The 20,754-nt window shown below is 40.4% G+C and overlaps 1 protein-coding gene and 1 pseudogene across 1 annotated transcript in view; both read right to left on the bottom strand.

Annotated features, from left to right (window-relative positions):
• Positions 1 to 835: 835 nt before the first annotated feature.
• Lpgat1 (lysophosphatidylglycerol acyltransferase 1) overlaps positions 836 to 20,754 on the bottom strand; it is a 56,005-nt gene continuing 36,086 nt past the window's right edge. Inside the window, exons 6-9 of the mRNA XM_051186652.1 lie at positions 20,074 to 20,347; positions 16,831 to 16,957; positions 8,422 to 8,528; positions 836 to 6,631 (exon numbers count right to left, since the gene is read on the bottom strand). Of these exons, the coding sequence (XP_051042609.1) occupies positions 6,480 to 6,631; positions 8,422 to 8,528; positions 16,831 to 16,957; positions 20,074 to 20,347 (660 nt within the window). The 3' untranslated portion in view covers positions 836 to 6,479. The remainder of the gene's footprint in view (positions 6,632 to 8,421; positions 8,529 to 16,830; positions 16,958 to 20,073; positions 20,348 to 20,754) is intronic.
• Positions 16,059 to 16,576, bottom strand: LOC127223951 (40S ribosomal protein S13-like; annotated as a pseudogene).

The following is a 20,754-nucleotide window of genomic DNA, read 5'->3' as shown; positions in this document are numbered from 1 at the left end:
TGACTTTCTAGTACTAACCTTCATTCAGTCTATGTATCTGGAGTATGCACACCTACTGTGGACAGAGCACCTGGCCTTCCCTTTATCACCTAATGTCTTGGGTTCCTCTTCTCAGCACCACAATTCTTCAGATTGCTCCTTTTTTTTTTTTTTTTTTTTTTTTTTTGGGTTCCTATTTTCTTTACCCTCAACTGACTACCAGCTGGTCCTAATACAGTACCAACTGATAGAAAACTGCAGATAAGACTTGGTAGTTTTTGAGCCCAAAGTAAAATAGAGGACTACAAATCAGTAATTGGTAACTTTAGGGTCTCATACTCAGTTTTACATTTTCTCACTATTATCAAGTGGGGCTGGACAGATGGCTCAGTGGTTAAGAGCACTGGCTTCTCTTTCTGAGGACCCAGGTTTAATTCTTAGCACTCATATGGCAACTTAAAACTGTCTATAACTCTAGTCAAAGGGGACCAGATACCTCCTCTGGCCTCAGGGTCCACCAAGCAGGAACACAGCACACAGCCACACATGCAGGCAAAAAACACACATAAAAATAAGAAATTCCCCTGCTTCAACCAAACAAGTGCCTACCTCTATCCCCCCCCCCCCCCAAGGCATCTTCCAGGGGTGGGTACCAGGGTCGCTCCTTGGTTTCAGTTTCTTCCTTGTACACCACCAGCTTCATCTATCCTTTGAAGAATGCTTTTCTCAATATGAAAGGGGCCCACTGAACTCTGGTGGCCAGCCAGCCCCTCCCTACCCCCTTGCTGCATTTGTGTGTTTGTTTCTGTGCACCCTGAACTGTGGTTCTTTAAGAGTTAAGAACAAGGTCACCCAATTCCTGAGAGGTAAAAATTTATTGATTTCTATGACATCAGCATGTTATGATACGGTCACACCTGCTCATACAGCTGACTCCTCAGACCAAAAGAGGATTTGGTTTTTCCTTTTAAAAATACATTTTTCACCAGCAAGAAACAATTTTAAAACAAACATTTTCATATTAAGTGGGAATTAAAAACAATGGCTTTCCCCCACCTCAAGGGGGACAGGGCTGGTCAGCAACAGATCTCAACGAGCCTCTAATGTGCTGTCAGGCCTTGGCCCCAATCTACTCTTTTCCACATAAAGTACTTCAGAGGGGAAATAAAATTGCAGCCCTACCCAACCAGCAGCCTAAATCCAGCCAGGAAAAGAAGAGGTAGACTGAACCGTTAACTATTTAACTTATTTGGTAGGATTATACGAGATATTTTAATACATTAAACGTTTTCAATGGGGTCAAAGGTATTTTACAAACAAGAAACAAAACTATCAATGTTTTTAATGTTAAAAAAAACACACACATACAACATATTTTTTGGGATGAGCATACTGAATTTACTCAGCTCTGAGAAACAAAGAGCTGGTCACTGTGCTTCCTGAAAACTTGCTTACCTTGATGTCACCAGACCCCCCCACAATCAAAAGCTTACTTGGTCATATTAATTTCGGGACTTTTCCCCACACTTTAAAACCTGCAAGGCTCAATGACAGGATTTTTCTTGGACCAATGAGTAAATCAATTCTATGAATTCTATTCAATGCTAATAATGAAATCAAACCAAAACATAAAAAGACCAGGACAGTGGTGTGATGAAGGCAGCTCTGTTTTGCCTCCAAGAGCTGATCATTTAATTAGCTTTTGTTTTTAGTTTTTTAAAAACAGGGTTTCTTTGTGTAGCCCGGCTGTCCTGGAACTCACTCTGTAGACCAGGCTGGCCTTGAACTCAGAGATCTGCCTGCCTCTGCCTCTGCCTCCTGAGTGCTGGGATTAAAGGTGTGTGCCACCACCACCTAGCTTCTGATCATTTATTTCATTTTGGGGTGTTGATATACTTAAAAATAAATTATCTAAACTCCCAATTAGAGCTGAAGCTACAAGGAGTTTCTATATAAGGGTAAGAATTTAGCAATAAGTCATACACTAGACTAAATGATAGTGTACGTGGAGATGGTTAGTAAATAATTCCATCAATCAAATCATGGTTGATATTCAGTCACAGGTTGGCTCTGAGGGTTAAACAATGACAATTGTAAAAATCAATTATTTACATTTTATTATTTGCTAATTGCTTTAAATATCTGTTATCAGCAAAATTTATTACTTATGTATGTGCACTTACATACATAATTTTTTTCCAAGAGAGAGGATTGCTAAACATTTGCCAGCACACACTACATGAGAAGACTGGAGGAAGGGCAAATCTTTTAAGTCCTGGAAGGAACCAGATGGTTTTCTCACCAGCCACTGAATGCTGCAGCAGTAAGTGCTGAGGAACTCCAGGACAGCACAGACACCCACCCCCACTATTAAGAATTAAAAGCATTGTTTTTGGGGAAAAAAATCAACTTTATTTTCTCTACATTAAAAAAAATAGAACCAGATATTAATTTTTGCTGAGAAAATGCTTCTTTTGGTATTCACAATATCTAAATTTCTGAAAAGGTGATCTGGTAAAATCATCCAATGCACTCAGAAACCAGATCCACATGTGACCAGCCCTTTATAAAAGTGAGTGACAGTCACCACAGCCTTTACAGTCATTCTTAAAACACACTGTAACATGCAGATCACAAAGAAAGCTCAACAAGCTGAAGTAAACATTACAGCATCATGAAAACAAAAATCCATCTGTAGAAAATAAATACAACTTTGTAATAATTGTAAAGAAAGAGAAAGCACTTAATAAAAATAATGGCAGTTGGATGTATAACTGTCTCATTACCGAATCACAAGGGTTGCTGTAAAGTGCACAGACTCTTTACATGTAAAGAGTCTGTGCACTGCAGTCGTGTTCAACAGTTTACATAATAAAGTCACCAAAGCGTTTGTATACACTGCAACTATAATATATATACTTTTTTTTTCTTTTTTCTTTTTGCTCTTTAGATTTACAATACTAAATGTAAAAATCCTCAGATGGAATTTCTGCAGAAAGCCCCAGATTGTATCTTTTACCTGACTATGGCCATTGTCCTCACCAACTCAGAGCCCACTTTGTAATTACTGAGGGGCCGTTGCAAACTGGATGCCAGATAGTACCAGCCAGTGACTGCTTCAGAGTATGCCAGGCTCCTTTGTGATCCAGAAATTTCCAGCTTAGGTGGTTTTGGTCCCAAACACATTAGTCTCTACCCATCATGACATGAGTTAGCACACCTGTGACCCAGAATGCCTTTGATACCCCCGTCTGCAGATAGAAGGCTCACAGTACTCGCAAAAATCTCATAGAAGATGCCATTATCCTCCACACTTTTTGTATATACTTTTTGTAATGATAACTCTGGAGTGAAATCCTGCATTCACTATTGTGCAGGGACTTCATAGAAAAGGATGGAAAAATCACAAAAACATCAGCTAACTCCTCCTGTTCAGCAGTGCAAACAAAACGTAAACGGGATGCAGAAGACTACCCACAATCAAAGACTACTTTCTGTGACTATACCCAGGACCAAGTTGATGAAGCCTTTATAGTCTGCCAATTGTCAAAACATGTCACTAAGACAAGTTAATGAGAAGGGAGTCAAGCCCATGGCCAGGAATGAAGCGGTATTACGGCCACTCTGGTGAATGAAGATTTCATGGCTGGAACAATTCCCACTGCACCAACTCTCTTACTCAGGGATATGAGCCCATATGCTGGTTTTGGTGTATCCTCTTCCTGTTGGTTGTCTAAAATTCCTACACAACATTTAATTTTTGGTTTCCTATGACTTAATACTGGATTAACTACCCTGTAATTGACCACCTATTCAGCAATCCCTAGTTTCTTGCAATAGGAATTTAAGAATTGTAATCGCAACAACTAATACACAATAGATCTGAATCTACAGCTATCGTTTTCATACTTTATTAAGCTCTCGTCTAACTTGTTTATCCATTCTGGCTTTTCTTTGCTCCCACTGTGTACAGGCTTCTCTGTCATGTGTATGTTGCTGAAGCTGGGTGGGGTGAACTGCTGCTTGGTCTGACCTGTGGTCCAAGGACTACAGCAGTGAGTTGCTCAGCCTGTCTGCAGGGAGCTAGGCAGTCCAGCTGAGGCCAAAAAGCTGCAACTCTAAAGAATGCTGGTGCATTTTTCCTCACTTAACACATTAGCTCCCTTTCATCCCACTTTACATACTAAGTACAAATGGGGAATTTTATTCACTTCTCTACAGTGGCATATTGTGGCTTCCCCAGATTGCCATAAAGAACACCTACTCTCTCTTCACACTCCTAGTACAAGCAGGTGGACTCCAGTTACTGATAAGGAAGCACTATCAATACTCTCAAACATAGTTTGCACACAAAAGACATGTTGAAAGAACTGAAGAGTGTAGGACAGATCAAATACATGTCTATTTACAACTCATTTCTATTATCAAAAGAAAGCTCACAAATCTATAGTCATTTGTCACTCTAGAGACTGTGGAAACTGCATTTGAAAGTAATACATCTTAGGGGAGTAGGTTTGACATGTACAGCATACTCAACAGTCATGGTCCTTTGGAGCACAACAGTGGTCCAAGTGGGCCAGAGCCACACTTCTGTCTACATGTATGGATATAAAGACCCATGTGGGAACTGGATTGCTTTGCAATGAGGAAATGGCTGCTAGCTAGGACTGCATGCTATACTGGACAGTGAACAACTTCTCACCCAGAAGGCCAACTAATGTCTCAAGTCAATTCATCTTGCACTGGAATAGCCTTTCCTGAGCCTCAAGCAGAGGCACTGAATGGCCTCTTTCTGGATGCCCATCATTTCTAGATTGAGACTGCTTTCTTCACCTATTTACTGTCCCTGCAAACCAGAGTAAAATGCTTAGATTCCATGACAGCTGTGTTTCATAACTGCTATCAAACCCAATGTCTTCTGTACCAGTGAGGTATGTCAGGTAACATGCCATTCTCTTCCATACATGCTCTGGGTTTGCTGAAGATGAAGCTGCTATGGGCTTTTATTTGGCGTTGGTCAACCTTTCCCGTACAACTGGGGAAAACCTGCATCTTTTCCTTTTTTTGGTTTATTTCAAAACAGAAAACATTAGTCTTTAATTTTGTTTTACAGCCTATTTCTCAGAACTGTTATTTGTGTTGTAAGTAACAACAGGGAAATCTACAGTGTTCATGCTACAGAAAACTACTGCTGACACATTCAAGCTTAGAATTTTACTGTCCCAATCCAAACCACCCTCTGTCTCAATCAATACTGATGCACTGCCTGCACCTCTTGCAAAGTTTGGTTCTCCTGTGAGGTAATTACATGAATACAAAGACAATTTTTTAAAAAGTTTTCTAGAATTGAACAAAACTTGCTTGACTTTGTCCTCTTCAAAAACAACTGGAAGAGACTGGCAAGTGTATTGAGCTGCTGTCTCCTGGTCCTGTCACCCCATCAAGAAGGGCAGCTACTTGATATAATGACAGAACAAATTGATGTCTGAACAGATTCTGGGGGCCACAGGAGGCCTTGCTAATACTGCAAGCCAATGTCTGATTCTACCTTTTATTTCCTAGTAAGCTAGTCTATTTCCCTTAAACTGGTCATTTACATGTTTTACATTAATTTGCTTTAACTACCCCCAAATACATTTGGTGCTACTATGTCAGAATTGGGGAAGGTGACCAATGAAGCTGGTGCTGGAGCACATCATGGGCAAGCACTCAGGCAGGGAGCCTCCTGGGAGCCTGCTCACGGGTGAGGCTTCCCTTTGATTCAGGCTATGTTGCTATCCTTTGCTATATTTGCATCTGATAAAAGTGCATTTTATAAAATACAATTATCATCCTATGAAGTGCCTTCTAAACAAGAGGAAGTGGGTACTCCCCTCTCTTGACAGAAGGGAAAGCATTAGCACATGTAACACATGGTGCTGGGCTGAGCTAGCCTTTCCAGGGATACAGTGCTGCCTGCCAGGTGGACAGTGGACACTGCTCCTCACACAACACAAATGCCACGCCTCAGCCAGGGTTGAGGACTGCAGCTTGCTAGGCAAGGAGACCACTCCTCAGGACCGTGTGCCAGCTCTCCAAGGTGACTAGTACCTCAGCATGGTGGGTGGGCACATCAATGTTGTGACACTCTGCCCTAGTAAAAAGGAACACAGCTTCTGGACGGGGTGTGACCAAGGGCATGTGGTGGTGACAGTTTCTTTCGGAGTCTTCTCAGATGATTTTATGATTTCCTCTTCTCCCAGTGTGATGCTTGCATAAACATATGGTAGAATGTATCTCTTTAAAACACGAACAGTTCTTAAAATATATTAGCACATCATTGTATTACTGATCCTCTGTAGTAGAGTTGTAAAATATCCCAAAGGGGGATAAACAGTAATCCATCCATTTGAATTTCCTTTGCTTTTTATATATTTTGATTTGTATTTTTAGATTTGCACATGTAAAATAATGCACATGTATGAAGTCTGAACTCCTATGTGGCAAGTCTAAGTCAGTTCCTAAAATAGGCAATGGTAACAATACTGGATGATGTGGTACCACAGATAGCCTGACAAAAATGCGAAGGACTGAATGAGGAATATCCACATGTTGCTGAGGGTCATCTCCCTGGAAACAGCTTCCTTCTGGCCCTGGGCAGGAGGAAAGGCTCCTAGAAGACAAGACGGAAAGTGATGTGTTCCCTGCAGTACAGGTCTCCTGAAATAAGGCTGAGTGTTAGTTTTTTCCTGTGAACTGCCCAACTTTGCAAAGATTTCCTCTAACATTCAACTGTAAAGCTACCCAGCCTGTCCAACAACTCACTGGGTGACTGACTCAGGTGTCAGCATTCATCCCAGATCAAAAGCAATGCCTACCCTCCTGCCGTTGTTGCCTGTCCTCCAATCTCCAATGGTCTATCTGCTTTCCTTCTGCAGGCCTGTCTACCGTTCACCTCCACTGCAATCAGGCTGCCTGGCTCCCTACTGGATAGCTCCATTTCCACAGTGCTCACACATAGGGTCTGTGAAATTCACATCTAATAATTTCTAAAATAGCATTTTTTTTTTTTTTTTTTTTGCCACAAAAGTGGTTGTATAAAACTGATATTCTCAAAATACAGTAAGGCTTACAAAACATCTTCACAGTAAGAAAGAGAATACAAAGTAAACATGTCTAAATTTTTTTCTTTTTTTTCTGGAAAGGAAAGCTAGGTGGCTTTGGTGCAGTGCTGCCATGACCATTTGCCACTCTTGCATTCCAGTCTTTGTCCTTGCTTATAATCCCCAGGGTAAGCTGGCTCATGAAGGGATTTGCTGCTCACAAGCATTTCACAGGGATGTTTTCCAGTCTCAAGGTCTGATATGCAAGTAGCCTTTTTTCAAGAGGCTCACCATCATTGCTACAACTCTGGCAATATCAGAAGGCAAGACACTAAGGGCCTATTCTTTGACCACATGAGTTGCTTGCTGAGCCTTGAACTAACCTTGCCCTGCCTTGCACACCTTCTCCTGCCCCCCAGGCACTAACTATACCTGTGCTATCAGGGCCAGCTTCATTGTAGCTCTTACAGACTCTATAGAATAATGAGAATATAAGAGGTAAAAATGGGTTCCTAATCCTCTCAAGGAAAAATAACTGACTCTGTATCTTGAAAATAGTAAACTATATTCTTTCTTGTAAAAGAATAAAAAATGTAACCCTGACTCTTCTGGTTCCTGTTTAGAGGGCATCTGCTGCAACCTCTTTCTGATTTGACACAGGCCCAAAGCAATGAGGCCAAGGGACTGTGAACTAAAACCATGCAAGAGAATAAATGTCTCCTTGAAAGGGAGGGAAAAGCATGTAAAAATGCAGTTTCAAATGACCTTAAATGACCACAATATATATTAAGAAAGCAAGTACAATGTCAAAACATGACTGTCATTTCATCCCCACCCAGGAACTACACATTTGCCTGAAGCTGTCTGTATTCCTATGTCTTGAGTTACATCACTGTGTGACATGCTCATCACTCCATTCTGTACATGGACTAATGAAGCAAGAACCTAAATACATCACCTTAAACTTTTCTTTCCATAAATTCTAAGTTGAAATTCTTACATACAGAATGACTGATTTCTAATCTAAACAAATGAAAGGGGCTAGAGAGACAGCTCAGAGTTCAAGAGCATCTGCTGCTCCTCAGAGGACCTGAGCTCTGTTCCCAGCACCCATGCCATGTGGCCCACATCATCTGCAGTTCCAGCTCCAGGGATTCTGAAGCCTCAGGCCACCTCTGGCACCTGTATTCATGTGCACATGCCCACATGCGTGTACACACACCCCTACACATAATTAGAAACAATAAAATTAAATATTTTAAAAATTAAAAATAAATAATTGGAAAATGTTTATCTCCTCTAAAGCACATGTTTAGCATCTTCGATAACTTCAGAAATGTGTATAAGGGGTACTGTGTACCTGTTTTATAGAAATGTGACAAGAGGTCCTCCTTTTCAATAAACCGCTGATAGAGCCAACTGGCGAGGTCATCAGACTCCAGGGGCACATCTTTAATTGGAAAAATCCTATTAAAATTTAGGAAAATAAAAAGAACTACTTAATTCAGAAGTGAAAACCACTCAGAACCCTAACTTAGCTTTACTAAAGAATCACACCCACACACACACACACACACACACACACACACACACACACACACACACGATTTAAATGCTAGGTAAAGAATGTGCCTTAGCAATGTTGCTTTATGAGAAGGTGAGAACCAGACAAAATATGTCCAAACTGATGGCTTTTCACTAAGTATATCAAAATACTGGCTTTATGAACAGAGAAAAACAATGTTTCAAACATTTACTAGTTTTATTTTATGTATGAGTGTTTGGATCACATGTCTGTTTGTGCACCATGTGAGTGCTTGATGCCTGGGGAGGTCAGAAGAGGGCATGGGGTCCCCTGGAATTGGAATTATGGACAGTTGTAAGATATCATGTGAGTGCTGGATATCAAACCTGGATCCTCTGCAAGAACAATCAATCATTCTTAACTGATGAGCCAGCCATCTCTCTAGCCTTCTTGTTTTGTCACACCGGAGATCAAATCCAAGGCCTTGATTGTGCTAAGTCATCACCATAGTATTAATATGCACCTCTAGACATCATGTACTTTGCAGATTATAATCTGTTCAGTGACTGGGTGTAAACACTGGAAATGAGCTGTCTCTCTGGAGGTTTCCAGGTGTCTTAGGGTTTCTATTGCTGTGAAGAGACACCATGACCACGGCAACTCATAAAGAAAACATGTAATTTTCCTTACAGTTCAGAAGTTCAGTCATCATGGTGGGGAAACATGGTGGCATGCAGGCTACATCTTGCAGGCAACAGGAAGTCCACTGAGTCACTGGGCAGTATCCTGAGCATAGGAAACCTAAAAGCCTGCCCCCCCACAGTGACACATTTCCTCTAACAAGGCCATATGTACTCCAACACAGCCACACCTCCTAATACTACCACTCCCTATGAGCTTATGAGGACCAAATACACACAAAATACCACATCAGGTATTTGCTACATGGGGGAGGGTTGAAATATAGGGTCTCACTGTGTGGCCCTGACTGGGCTGGAGCTTGCTTTGCAGATCTGGCTGGCCTTGAATTCACAGAGCTCCAACTGTCTCTGCCTCTTGAATGCTGGGGTTAAAGGCATGCACCACCATACCAGGCTTTTCCATTTTTAAATCCCTTTAAAGTCTAAGGGCTACTCAGTCTTTTTTCTTCGCATTTTGAAGCAGAGTGTCATTATGTAGCCCTGGTTGAACTGCAACTCACTCTGTAGACCAGGCTAGCCTCTAATTCCCAGAGACTCACCTGCCTCTGGCTGTAATCTAAAGGTGTGCATCACCGTACCTGATAGTATTCAATATTTCTGCTGTTAGTTCATATTAATTATACAAATGGGTTTCATTGACATTTTTATGCATATATAATATCTTTTGATCATATTCCCCTTCTGATACCCTCTCATGTTCTCTCACTTCCACTGACCCTCCTTCCTCTTTCCAACTATTGCTTCTTCTACTTTTATGTCTTTACTTTTACTTTCATTTCATTTTGTGTGTTTGAGTACCCTCATGAGTTACAGGAGCATAAGGTACGGGTGTGTTTATAGGTGCATAGGCACCATACCAGTGGCTACAGTACTGAAGAGAATGTCTCTCCCTCTCCCATCAGCCATTAACTGTGTATAAATCCTCATGGAGAGTGGGATCTTAAGAGCTTAATGTATTTTTATTGAAAATAATATAAAAAGTATTCCAGCTTATGTTTTAGTTGATTATTGGTTGATCAGAGCTCTCATTGATGATCGTCATTAAATCTGAGCCAGCACAGACACATGGCCTATCGTCTCAGCACTTGGGAGATAGAGGCAGAAGGACCAGGAATTCAACATATGTCAGTTCCAGACTAGCTTATGCTACATGAAGATTTATTTGTTTTATTCATATGAGTGTTTTGACTGCGTGTATGAATGTATACCATGCATGTACCTGGAGCCTATGGAAGTCAGAAGAGAGTACTCTAGAATTGGAGTTAGGGATGATTGTGAGCCACCATGTGCTACCCAAGTCTTTTGTTTAAAATGTTAATTTAACTTACCCTCAAAAACTGAGGAAAACTATAGAAATATTTATCAGAAAAGACAGCCGTCTACAGTGGCACTGATGCACTGTCCATTCAGCTCAGCAGACCTATGACACTGCATTGTATTCTATGTTACAACACAGTTGGAAAAGTGAAAAAGACTCATAAAATAAAACAGTAAGTGTGATCATAGACTGTACAAAGGAGAAGAGGAAATGGCAGAAGATGGAAGCAGAATAATCTAGAAATTAGTTTTCACACACTTACTAATGACATCTAAGGGACAGCGAAAGAAACAGTTGGTAGAGGTTGTATCTGAAGGCAGGGTCTGGGGAGGGAGAGGATGGGAGTTTGTTGTTGTCTGCCTTACAATTGCTTTAACTTTTGAAAACTAAGCTCTTGTTACTTACACAAATTATTTTTATGTTTTGAATCTTATTCTTCTAGACAGTATTCAAGCAGTAAGTAGCTTTTCCATTGCCACGAGCAAATGTTCACTCCCTCATTTAAACTCAGTCAACATTCTTCAAAGTAAAATGCTTACATATTTGGCTGGCTGGCTTTTCCCATCCTTCTCTTAGATCATTAGCTTCATAAAGTCAGGAGAGGCTGTTTATCTCAGAACCTCTCTCCGTGATTAATTTCTTCCATGTAGTTGACAAAACTGAACTGAGGAGTGAATCGTGTGGTTTGTTGGATCACATTTTATACAGTCTCGATGACTTAAAACTTCAAATGTGCTAACTTGTATGTAGAGACTACCATCTGCTAAGCTAAGACTTGTTTTATGTCTTTTTAAGGTATAATTCCATGTAGAGTTCTAAGATAGAATTTTTAATGGATTAGGGGAAATGTTTTTTTATTTAAAAATACATTCTAGATTACTGGTAATAATACTGCTTAAAAATGAAGAGCTTGTTTCTCATTTGGGTAGCTATTGGGACTGTAAAGGATTATATATCTCATGGGTCTAAGAACTCCTCTTATTTGGCTTGAGAGAACTGGTACACAGTGCATTTGATCCCTTGCCATATTAGAGGATTACTCATTTTAATATTTTAATCCTGTGGTAGCGTAACAACTAGAGTAAAGAAGGAGACTACTCTTGAGAATGGGCATTTGGTCTGCCCTCCTGACTGTGTTCTAGTTAAGAGAATGTCCAGGCAGCTCTGGGCAGATGGTGGGATAAATACCCAGTGCAAACACTACTCTGCTCTCCATGCTGATTCCCACTTAACCCAACAATCACACTATTCTTTCAAGAATTCATTTGTTAAACCCAAACTCCTGCTTTTTTTTTTTTTTTGAGACAGGGTTTCTCTGTGGCCTCAAACTCACAGAGATCTGCCTGCCTCTGCCTCCCAAGTGCTGGGATTAAAGGCTTGCGCCACCACCACCCGGCTTTAACTCAGTCTTATATTTAATGTTTGCTTTCTGCACATACAGATATAAAAACTATTTAAGATCTTCTTTTGGCCTTATGGTTCCTGCTACATCATCCTTAATTAGGCCTGATTTTTTTTTTAAGTTAACAAAAATTAAATTAACCTTATATAATATAGGACACACTGCAATAAGTGAATAAGTTTTTTGTTTTTGTTTTTTTAATCTCTTTTCCAAAGAATATTTATTCCATAATAATCACTGAAGGTATGGCGTTCTTAGAATAGAAAACACTTTGTAATTGATTGGTGCTGGGTCTTAAGGACAATGAGTAGGAGTTAGACAGGGAGAGATGGAAACGGTAGGTGACAGGCATCTTGTGTAATAGTGACTGTGAAAACAGTAAGTAGGACTGTGAAATAGAGCACACATAACAAGCATTACATAATCTATAACAGAACACAAAGGGAAGTTGTAAGAAATAAAGTTGAAATAAGATATTGGTGTACCCAGAGCTGCCTGGACAGTCTCATGACTAGAACACATCAGGAGGGCAGACCCAAGAGCAGTCTTCTTCTTTACTCTGGTTGTTAGGTTACCACAAGATTAAAATACTCAGTTCCCTTCTGTCACTGTGATAAGACATTCTGGCCAAAAGCATCTTAAAGATGCTTTTCAACTTCCACTTCCAGGTCATGTTCCACCATTGAGGGAAGTCAGGGTAGGAACTCAAGGCAGAAACCTGAGATAGGACTGCTTGCTATCCCATATAGCATTATCTCCAACCAGAGGATAAACTCATGGCCAAGGAAGCTGCTTGCTAGCTGGCTCACTCTCTGGATCATGCTCTACTGGCTTTCTGATACATTCCGGGCCCAGCTGCCTCAGGGATGACGGTGCCCGCAGTGGGCAGCATTCTCCCACAGCTGCCCTTCACAGACACTCCCAAAGGCTAATCTAATCTAGGCAGTTCCTCAGTTGAGGTTCTCTCTTCCCAGGTGACTCTATGTTGTGTCAGGTTGACAAACAAAACTAGTGCAGGTACCTTAAAAGTTAGGCTGAACATTTGTATCTCTAAGTAATGAAAAACTGCATTCAAACAGAATTACCCTCTAATAGTCAGGGGATTGGCTCACATAACTGATATCTAAAATAGAGCAAGCTCTGTGATGTGGTCAAGGGATTGGCTCACATAATTGATGTGGTTAACCTAACGGCTCAGGCTACTGTGTCAGTGCTGCCCGTATCGGTCTTCACCATACTGGTTGGTACTTCACACATCACTCAGTCCTTACCAGCTGGCCTGAAAATCTAAAAGCTTGTACTTCCGTGAAAGATAACATGTGACAAAGTAGATTACTTTTTCCAAGAAGCTCTCTTAAGCTTCTCCTTCAGGCCATAGCACAACTGGCATTACCATCTCCTCATTTTTGCTTTGAGCACTATACCTGAAAGAACAGTGTGAAGGCAGGCTCCTGCAGCTTCCTAACGGGAAGGGTGCGGGTGGGATGCTAGGGTTGCGACTGGCTAAATGGTAGCATGTTTGCAGTGTTTGCTTTGATTACCTTTCGGGTTTTTAAAAAGGGCCTTTTTGCTAGAAAATTCTTTTCTATTATATTTAATTTTGAGGGCAAACAAAGTAGAAATGGTATTTTTTTTAGAGGTGAGAAAGTAATGTAAATATTGGATGCTACTGCGAGGAAGAAGTAAACATTTTTAAAAATAATACTAATGCTGTAGAATCTCAGAAATTTACAGCATCCTTCACTTAAAAGTAAAACCTGATGTTTCAGTTTTAATTTTTAGGTTTAAGGCATACCTTATCAAGAGAATAAAGCTAATGGATATTATAAGGGTATTTAAATGGGAAGAAAGAAAGAGAAACAAATGACTGAATTTCCTGTACCCAGAAGTGTACTGGCTTTAGCCAGGCATTGGTGGCACACATCTTTAATCCCAGTACTCAGGAGGCAGTGAGGCAGGTGGATCTCTGTGAGTTCGAGGCCAGCCTGCTCTACAAGAGCTAGTTTCAGGATAGGCTCCAAAGCTATAGAGAAACCCTGTCTTGAAAAACCAAAAAAATTATAGGGCTTAATTTTGCTTGGAATATTCCATATTCACACACAGCTGTGGTGGGGTTTGTACGCAATCTATGGCTCCCACTCTGCTCACTATGCTGCAACTAGTCATGTCTTCTCATTACTCAGCTCTCAAGGCACTCTGTGTTAAGTTCACCCCTTCTGCATGATGTTAGCTGAGAACTATCCTCAAGTGAAAAAGCTGCAAAGAAAAAGGTATCCCACGCTCCTGGAGTTCCTGCTTTAGTCCCTCTGTAGTGTCATCCACTAACTATTTTACATTTTGTCCAGAATTGATCATTGTGAACCACTCTGCCATTATAAAACATAAACATTCAAGTCTCAGGGAAGTTCATGGCTAAATCTTGAACTTTAAGTATCCTTTTCTCTTAAGTATGCTCTGTTTATTTCTCTATAGCCTTTTACTTTTACAGTAGTAAAATGGTATCACAGTGATTGCAATGTGGACACCAGAATCATATAATGTTACTTAATTATGAGTATCATTATTCTGGATATTTTGTTGCAATTAATATTAAAATGAAAGCACAAGGTTGCTAAACACTAAGAAGACTCATGGATGGAACCCTGAGAACTAAAAGGGGCTAATAGGTAAACACCACTGATCATGTCCATACTAAATGGAAGTCTGTGTTGTTTGTAAAAAGAAGTGTATTACTCCACAGTCTACAACGATCTGGAACTCACTGTACCCAGGCTGCCCCTGAGCTAGAGATAATCCTCCTGCCTCAGTTTCTGAAGTGCTGGGATTACAGGCAGGAGCCACCACACTTAGCTAACTGAGAGCCTTCTGGGTTGTTATTTTCTACTTTAAAATTCTCCTGGGGAGGTGTGGGGCTGGACACATCTGCTTTTGCTGAGGACCAGAGTTTGGTTCCCAGCACCCAGGAAGGGGAAGCTTACAACTTCCTGTAACTACAGTTCCAGAGGGTCTGATGTCTTTCTGGCCTCCATGGGTACCTACACACAAGTAGAATACACACAGGGAGACATACATAAGTAAAAATAGAGTCTTAGTCACTGTTTTAAAAAAAGGAAAAAAATCTCTTTCGTCAGTCAGGCAATGGTGGCACACACCTTTAATCCCAGCACTCAGGAGGCAGAGACAGGCAGATCTCTGTGATTTTGAGGCCAGCCTGGTCTACAGAGCTAGTTCTAGGACAGCTAAGGCTACACAGTGAAACCCTGTCTCAAAAGACTGAACAAACACAAAAATCTCTTCGTTCAGGGCTGAGGATATAGCTCAGGAGTAGAGGGATGACTGAGCACAATCATCATATTTTAGTTTCAAATTTTTCCATCTGTATTTAAAGAATGCTGGCACAATAATCTAAAGCACATTTGCAAATATATCTGCTGTTAATGATAGAGAATTTGAGCAGTTTTCCTCTTGTTCTAAGGGGCCTTTGTGGTAGCTGTGCTTTTCCTGAGTCTGGATTCTTTACATGTCTACATCTGTTGACATGTGTTGAGGTCTCTGACAAGCAAAGTTGAATGGCTTATAAAGTAGCCATATCTATATATGGATCATTAACGGCAGGCAAATATCTTCATGCATTACATGAAACTCCCTCAAAAAGTGTATATAAAAGAATCTTAAGAAGCTAGCACAAAATATTCAATATATGTTTTTGCTGTTATTTATGCTATAGACATCATCATGATAAAATAAATTTAAAATGTAGGGGCTGGAGAGACGTCTACTCTTAGAGGACCTGGCTTTCACTCTCAGCACCCACACTAGGCAGCTCACAACCACTGACAAGCACACCTCTGACCTATCTCAGCACCTGCACTCATGTGCACACACACACAAAATTTTAAAAACATTTAAAAAAATTATAGGCACAATATATCTGAGTTATTAAGAAAAACATTCAGAAATATTAGTAATGATTTTGGACTTTTTTTGTTTCTGGTAATATATGTCTACTTAGCCCTGTGAGTACATTTATCCTTGATGCTCACTTTTTTTTTATTCTAACTGATTGTATTGCTTGCGTACACAAGAGAATTTATGCCACTAGAGCAGAGGCTGTGGATGACTCATATTTCCTATTGGGTGGGAGGACCCGCTTAGTCTTACAGTAGCGAGCCAGCTGGTGAATTCTGCTCTCTATCAGAATCAGGCGGAATTTAGCATCCTTATCCTTCCTGTTCCTCTCAAGATGCTTTCTGACAGCAACAGCTTTCTTAATGGTAGAGATCCTCAGGGAGGTCAGGGGCAAGGCCTTTGGACTTCAGGATTCTCAAGATTTTATTATCAGTCACAAAACGGACCTGTGCCACCCCATGTGAGTCCCTCAGGATCACACCTATTTGGGAGGGGGTCAGGCCTTTCTTGGCCAGTTTGTAAATCTGTTCCTTCACGTCATCAGACGTCAGCTTCAGCCACGTGGGGATGCTGCGGTGGTAAGGCAGCGCCGACTGGGACAGGCCCTTCCCAGGAGCGTGCATGCGACCCATGATGGCGGAGGTCTGGCAGCAAAGAGAAAACCGATGCTCACTCTTTATAGCACCACTACTTAAGAATGTCAGGCAACCGAGTAATAACAGCGCCAGGGGACACTGGTTTTAGAAATCTTTATCATCAGTGAAAATAACTACTTTAAATGAATTTTCATATTAAAAATTCAGCATAAGAATGATTTTTAATTTCTTCCACTGTGTGGTTAAGTTAAATGCTAAAGCACTCAAAGTATCCTGAGGTAGCTCTGTTGGACACACTGAGTTAGTTACAGTACTGACCTGTAATGAACATGAGTGACTGTTGGTTTCCTGTACCCAAGGATCCAGGTCTGAATATCTATTGGCTCAGCATTGGGATAAGCTATGGTTGTATCTATTATCCACTGCAGGCCCCTTGGTTTGCATTCTGAAAATAAAGAAAAGGTGACTTGAGTTGGGAGAGATTTTCTGTCCCTGTAGTACAGAACTCACAAGCAGCTGGGGCTTCCTCCTAATGTACCTTTGCTTTGAGATAAAAGGTGGACTTTGTCCCTGCTGTTCTACAGTGCACTTAGCATACAATTAAGGCACTCTCACTATAAAGCAGATTACTTCAAAACAAATAATAGAACACTATTATTTACTAAACATACCTCATTCAAATCTTAAGTAAATTATGCACAAGCAAGGTCTTATTACACATTATCACTCCTACACAGAGCTGTGTACAAAAGGTCAGAAGGTAAAACATACTTCATAAAAAAGAAAAGCAGACTTCAAAACCAAATCAATAAATGTAAACAAAAGTCATGATTTATAGCAGTAATAGTTAAGGGGCATTAACAGACACAGCAAAGCACTTCAGCAGGAGTGATCAGAAAGTCACCATCAACAGAGGGGACAGAAAGTTCCATTAGGTTGGGGTCTTCACATACTGTTCTCTTCTCATGGTGAATATAAAGCTGGGCAAGAATGGAGGGGATTCTCACACAGAACATTGGCTTTCGGTGTTTAAAGTGTAATTATCTTTTCTATGAGTGAAGTATCTAGATCATCTTCCAGCCTAAGTCTAAATTGTATTAGCAGTCAATAATGTATTACTTTTCCTTCTTAGAAATTAAAACCAGCTTTAAAATGTTTTACAGCAATATTCTGAAGTGGGGACAATTTGTAAGAAGGGACATTTTTCTCTGAGCATGGTGTCACACACCTGTAACCTTAGCACTCGGGAGATCGTGGCAGGGACAAGAGGGTGAGTGGTTCAAGGCCACCTGGGTTACATAACTTTTTAATCAAAAACCAAACCAAACCAAAGCAAAAAACAATCAAAACAAAATGAACTAATAGACAGATAGAAGAGTAGAGGGAGATGTGAGAAAAAAAAAAGTGCTAAAAATTTAGAGTGTACTTGGCGCTGTACTTTGAACTTTGGAAATTTTCATGATGAAAGAAAGTGAAGTGGAACATTGGTATTGCACGCCTTTAATCTTAGCACTCAGGAGGCGGATCTCTGTGAGTTCGAGGCCAACTGAGTTCCAGGACAGGCTCCAAAGCTACACAGAGAAAACTGTCTCGGGAAACCAAAAAGAGAGAGAGAGAGAGAGAGAAAAGAAAAGAAAAAGAGAAAGAGCAGCAGAGGTCGGTTCAGGATGAGTTATCGTACAATATACAAGCAGAAGATCCCTGATACCCTAAAGGTCACCAGGCAGAAAATAATTCCAACATGTGCTTGGTGCCCACAATACAAACACAAAGGTAGGGTTTATATTCACAGAAGATAAAATATGAACACCAAAGAAAACAGTAAAATACGTCTCAGACATTCTGATGACTTAAAATTCAAATATATTAAGTAAGGATAAATAATAAACTCCTTTAGTCTCTTTTTCATTGCTAGGCAACTGTTAACACAATTGTCCTTCCTTTGAGGTCTAGACTACCACTGGGCACTGCCTGATTGGACTGTGCAAACAGCAGCCATTTTAGTGGGACTAATACTGTATGGAAGACCTTTGCTTCCAACTTTGGTCTGCCTGACATTGAGATAGTGTCTCTCCAGCAGTGAAGCTACTCTAACTTTCCTTTTCTATTAAAAGACTCTTTCAATTTGCCTTTTTAATAGATGATGAATGGATGATTAAGAAAGCCGACTGCCAAGTAGCCGCTTGAAAAAAGCAAACAGAAAGGAAAACGATGTTCAATTTCATGGGCATTATTTCTACATCTGAGCTGTACAGAATCTGAAATGTTTCTGAGAGCCAACTATTTCAACATTGATTTACATAATACTAAAAGAATTAAAAATGCTATCAAAGAAACTGGCCTTTGAGTCTCTTTGAGCTGTTTATCTAGAAAGCTTTTTGTAGTAGAAAGGGCTTGGATGAAGCTGCTCTTGCTACTACTGCAAACACAGCTTCTGTGAAACTTCACAGCTTGCTGGCCTGTTCCTGGGGAACAGTATCACTGAGCACTGCTTACTCTTTCCTGACTATTAAACACTATGGGTTCATTATTTTAGATCTCTGAAGGATGAGCCACACTGTTACAGCCCATGGGATGATCTCGGCTAACACAGTTATGTCTTTCCTGTCACTCTTTTCCTGCTGTCTGATGGTTGAGTCTGGAGTTCACATTATTTTGCATGTTGTCCCTCCTACACACACCTCTCCAAAGTAGCCTAAGTACTTTGCCAGGCAAACCAAACTCTCCATGTGCATCATATGGCTGTGTTATATGGACATGTGGGAATTTGCTCACCCTGTCTCTCTCTGATTAGTTTACAATAAATAAAACTGTGACAAGTTTTCATCACCTATATTCAGATTATGATTATTTCTTTTTGATGCAAAGTCTCATTTTGAAGCCTAGACTGACTTAGAATTTACTATGTAACCTAAATTGGCCTTGAACTTGAGGTGATCCTCCTCCTCCAACTCACTAGTACTAGAGTCAATGACACGAGCCCAACATAGATAGTTTTCTTTGGATGATTATGTAGTAGGATGACTGAGTCCTTAAGGGTCTTAATAAATACTGACAAGTTACATTAACTATGTTGTCTATTAAAAGCAAACAATACCTTCCAAATTTAATAATTAAAAAGTCACTTGCATCATTAGTGGTAGAAATCGTCCTGAGTAACAACAGGCAGGCAGGAAAGTTATCTCTGACATCATACTTGTAGATATTTTAGTGCATTATTGTGAGCATCAACTACTTTAAAGAGAAATATGAAGAGATAATAACTTCATCTTCTCCTGACTGTTAATTCCAAGTGTCAAAAGTTATTTTAAAAGTTGGGCCATGCAGGACTTTAATCCTAGCGCTCAAAAGACAGAGGCAGGTGGATCTCTATGTTTGAGACCACCCTGGTTTACAGTTTCAGGACAGCTCAAGATGCCTTGTCTCAAAACAAACAAACAAACAAACAAAAACCACCAACACCACCAACAAAAAACAACTTAAACAAATAAACACAGAAAAAGGATCGGAACTGTAGAAAACACTTCAGTTAAATAAGGCAAGAGGTGCAAAGGCACTTACCTAACCCTCTAGCATCTCCTCCTGCTGGGCTTCCATTTTCCTGCTGTGCTACAAGGGCATTCAGAATAATGTTTGTTGCCCCAAACCTTGGCAAAGTGACATGTGTAAGAAATGGCAAGTTATTTTTCTTGGCAAATGCCTGGCTTGTTTCTCTCCTCTTCCTGAGAAAGCCCCCTTCAGGAAATAAAACAATCCACTTTCGATCTCTGCTCCTATAATTCCGTTCTAGGTGCTTCTTGAGAACCAGCAGCTGTTGGTCACGATAGGATCTTCCCTAGAGGATACACACAGGCAGGACAGGCACAGTTGATATTAAAACACTCCAGGATTAAATAGAAATAACTGCTTCAAAGTTGAAATCCAATCACAGGCTGGAAAAGTGGTTCCTCCCCCATCCATTTCTCTTTTTGATTGTAGGGACTACTCAAACTTATTTAAAAAAAAAAAAAAAAAACTTCTTCCTGGAGGAAAAAGCAACTCAACAGTTTGGTGGCCACATAGTAAATGTCCACTATTTGCCAAATACAATCCCAACCCAGAAACAGAGTGTAAACAGAAGGTAAGTACTGTATATGGAGTGTGAACTCCATTGGCAATATGTTTGAGGAAGAAAAGAATGTGAAGGATAGAAAGGATCAGGAGGAACAAGGCAAGTTCATGAAAGCAAATAACTAATAGATA

This window comes from Phodopus roborovskii, unplaced genomic scaffold (genome assembly GCF_943737965.1).
Source record: "Phodopus roborovskii unplaced genomic scaffold, PHOROB, whole genome shotgun sequence".
NCBI classification, from domain to species: Eukaryota; Metazoa; Chordata; class Mammalia; order Rodentia; family Cricetidae; genus Phodopus; species Phodopus roborovskii.
The sequence above is the reverse complement of the archived record's forward strand: the minus strand, read 5'-3'. Positions and strand labels throughout refer to the sequence as shown.